Source organism: Choristoneura fumiferana, chromosome 4 (genome assembly GCF_025370935.1).
Source record: "Choristoneura fumiferana chromosome 4, NRCan_CFum_1, whole genome shotgun sequence".
Taxonomy (NCBI): Eukaryota; Metazoa; Arthropoda; class Insecta; order Lepidoptera; family Tortricidae; genus Choristoneura; species Choristoneura fumiferana.
Genome location: NC_133475.1, coordinates 2,083,911 through 2,087,744, shown reverse-complemented (window position 1 = coordinate 2,087,744; position 3,834 = coordinate 2,083,911). Strand labels below are relative to the sequence as shown.

The following is a 3,834-nucleotide window of genomic DNA, read 5'->3' as shown; positions in this document are numbered from 1 at the left end:
AGTATGTGAGTTCAAATTCAAATTCAAATTCAAATGATTTATTCAGTAAATAGGCCGCAATGGGCACTTTTACACGTCATTTTTTTAAACTACCAGTTAAATTCTCAGTGAGAGTTTTTAAAACAAATCGTTCTGATAACTTCTTTAGAGTATTCAGTTGGATTACTCCATCTCAAAGGCCAGCCTCCCGACATATATTCCCGTAGTATCCAGTCGCATATCATCTAAACATTCTAAACTATCATGTCACACAAACCTAATGTAATCAGCGGCATTGCTACCGTAGCCAGCTCAGTTGAAACCACAGCGCGCTTCAGAGCGATCGCGTCGCGAGTGTCTATCCCCATGTAATTTAGAATCATGTCGAAAATCAAGGTAAATACATGGCTTGATACCCATATGAGTGTTTACTAGTTCTTCTCCCAGATCAGCACCAGGATGTGAGGTTTGATTTGTTAATAAGAATCAGGATGGTGCGCTATTTAGGTATTTATGTGAGGATGCTGGTGTCTAAATTTGCAATGAATGCAAGATTTCATTCGTCGGCGCCGTGTGACAATTTCGAAAAAATATTATCGTATCTCATTCAATTGTTTCGCCAGTTTTTATGTGAACAAATAAATGTTTAAATCTAAAAGTAAACACTGCAATTAACCTAAAGATATTTTTTTGGACAATTTTTTTGTAAACTTTTGAGTTTTGCTGTCATGTCACTTTGATTTTCCAAATCGCATAGAGTGGAGTGGAGGGTAATAGTGCTTTTACAATAGGATACCTCAGAATGAAAGGGATCGGTTTGTAGTTCCCTTGCAAGCCCAGTGTGGATTGAAAACTCGCACACAATGTGTAAAATCACTAGCAGAAGCTTCCTAGGGTTCATGAGTTGAGACTAAAACCATTAGACAGGTATTAAAAAAAATTGTACACAACTGCGATGTCTTGTATGTATGAAAATAATTAAGATATCTGGGTAGTCGGAACGTAAAAAAATACGCGTCAACTTCAGCTGAATCAATAAATATGATAAATAATAGCTATGATATTTTAGGCCTTTGAAATGCGTTCCTTTCTGGTTTGTTGCGGCAGCAATACCTTTGGGTACGCTAAAGTTTTGGTTACGCGGTAAAGACATATTTTGCGTGATGAATATGAGTCATCAACATCATTCATGACATTATATGAATGCATGTAATTAAGTCATAGACTTTGTAATAAGACATGTATGTATTTAAATCCAGTACTCATATTACAAAGTTCGCTTGGTTTGGGACTAGACTAAAAGATCAATTGGTGTAAATTGTCCTAATAGAGTGATTCTAGGTATTACAAAATAAAAAGACTATTATCGTCGTTGGTACGGTCACGATCGTTAATTTGGGACCCATTTCGTGAAAAAGTCCTTTGAATTGTCATACGAAATGACAGCATTTGATCTTAAGTGGGTCCCGAATTAACTATCGAGACTGTACGTACATCACCCTCAATCACATAGGTAGTCCAGTAGTAAAAAGGTCATTTGTACACTTTATTACGTGAATTGTTTTGTAAGAGACAGTTTCAGATTTATTCGAGGTCATTCGTAAGGCATCGTCCTATAGAACGCGATGCGCGATCAACGCGCGAACTAAGCGATGCGACATATTGAACTCGAATAGGTGTCCTAACTGACAATCGCGCGATCGCACGATTGTCGCGCGATTGTCAGTTAGGACACCTATTCGAGTTCAATATGTTAGATCGGGCGCACACGCGTTGGCCGCATCTATGATCGCACATTCTATTTGGACAATGCCTGACGGAGTTCCTTCAAAACTATCGCACGGCTATCCTATTAATTAATCTAGTGCCATGCTGTACGCAAGTCGTTCCTAGTTCGTAAAATAGCAACTGATTAATAAACTAACCTAAAAAAGTCTCACAAAAACATTTCAGCCATTTTGAAAAACTTCCAAGGCCTGTAGGCTAACAGAACAACCGTTAGTTAGTTATAAGTGAAGGCAATTATTATTAAGTAGTAATAGCAAAATAAATAATAGCGATAGTAAAAGACAACGCATTCTGCGCTAAAACGTATTTTAATTTACACATAGGTACAATAAAAATGTTGTTAGATTAATGAGCATATAGTAAATAAATAATATAAATTCAAAGTTACTAAGAAGAGTCTAGTGGAACAATAATTTAGTATTCACTTACGTCGTAATGACTAAACTAGGCCGCACTTTTTTAACAAGATGTAATAGATTTAGCATTGTAGAGTCAGAACTTGCAGAGTTAGAGGCTAGGGTCTTAATGAGATCTAATAGCTTTCTAAAGTCATTACCTATGAGCGTATGAGTTTTGATAACCGATTTCGGATGAATTTTAGAGTCATTATCAAAGTTGACAAAGTTCGTGCAAATGCCACCGTATTGTAAAGAAACCAAATAAAATATGATGATGTATTATGATGAATGATATAACACAGCAGGTGAAAATGAAATAAAAATGTGTTTATTCGAAAATTACAATGCGTGGCAAGAATCACCAGGGAATCATATTTTTATGTTGTAAATTACTAGATTTGTGTATTGTGAAAAAATTGTTTTAGTTGTCGAGTTCACTGTTGTATTCTTTTAACTCCTAAATGGTTCCAACGGCAGACCAGCGTCGGCCGCAAGGTTGACATCATGCTGAGTTGGGACCATTTCGTGACAAAATTTATCTCCTTTTTTCTTTTTCTTTTATTTGAAAAAATGTCACGAATAAATGTTTTTCTTTCTTTCTTTCTTTCAAATAGGCATCGCCTGTCACGCATGACACCAGTTAAAACTAAACAACACAATTAATTTAGGTAATAGCAGGCTTAGTTAAGAGACAAAACTAATTTAACTGTGAAACTTACTTAAAACAAGAGAATCACAATTAGGTAGTAAATCACACAAAGATAGGAGGTAACAAATTGCTTATGAGATCTTATCTGAAATTGATTCAGTGTCATTGCAATTCAAGGAACGCTGTAGCTTCAAAAGATTAATTTTTACTTCAGGTATTTAGGTTACAATAGACACAAAAGTTTAGAAAATTATACTGACTAGGTACCTAGTAAATACCTTTGACGACCGGATGGCCAAGTGGTTAGAGAACCTGACTACGAAGCTTGAGGTCCCGGGTTCGATTCCCGGCCGGGGCAGATATTTGTGTGAATAACACGAATGTTTGTTCTCGGGTCTTAGGATGTTTAATATGTATTTAAGTATGTATTTATCTATTTAAGTATGTTTATCCGTTGCCTAGTAGCCATAGTACAAGTTTTGCTTAGTTTGGGACTAGGTCGTGGTGTCAAGTGTCCCATGATATTTATTTATTTATTTATTTATAAATCGCTAAATATAAGCATGTACAAATTTATCCCTTAATTCCCTGTAATTTGAGAATGATGTTAGTAGGTATTACCTTTCATTGTAATGGACCTACATAAAGTTATCACTTAATTTTTTTTTCTTGACCTGTTTTATGCTTTTCTATCCCACTAGTTTTTTACCCGCGGTTATCTCTACACTCATAATTCGTGTTTGCCAGTTGTGCTTTACCGTTTTTAAAAGAAAAAAGAAATCAAACCAAACTGACAGAAAAATAGTATGCAACCTCTTGAAAAGATTAGGTAGGTAATTGGCGTATATGCTGCATTAGTAACTTTTAGTTTGAGTAGTACAAAAGGGATAAAACACACGCAACCTGCTTTAAAATAGTGTTATCAATTTTATTTTGGATTCTGAAATAGTAGATTGTACAACAAGAGCATAAAACGAGCGATGTTTACCGGAATCTTCAAATACGTCGAGGGAAAATGGG

The 3,834-nt window shown here is 35.5% G+C and overlaps 1 protein-coding gene across 2 annotated transcripts in view; it reads left to right on the top strand.

Annotated features, from left to right (window-relative positions):
* Positions 1-285: 285 nt before the first annotated feature.
* Positions 286-3,834, top strand: part of LOC141427269 (angiotensin-converting enzyme-like) — a 102,266-nt gene continuing 98,717 nt past the window's right edge. For both annotated transcript variants that reach the window (XM_074086551.1, XM_074086550.1), the window contains exon 1: positions 286-375. In XM_074086551.1, coding sequence (XP_073942652.1) covers positions 361-375 — 15 coding nt within the window. In that variant the 5' untranslated portion in view covers positions 286-360. The remainder of the gene's footprint in view (positions 376-3,834) is intronic.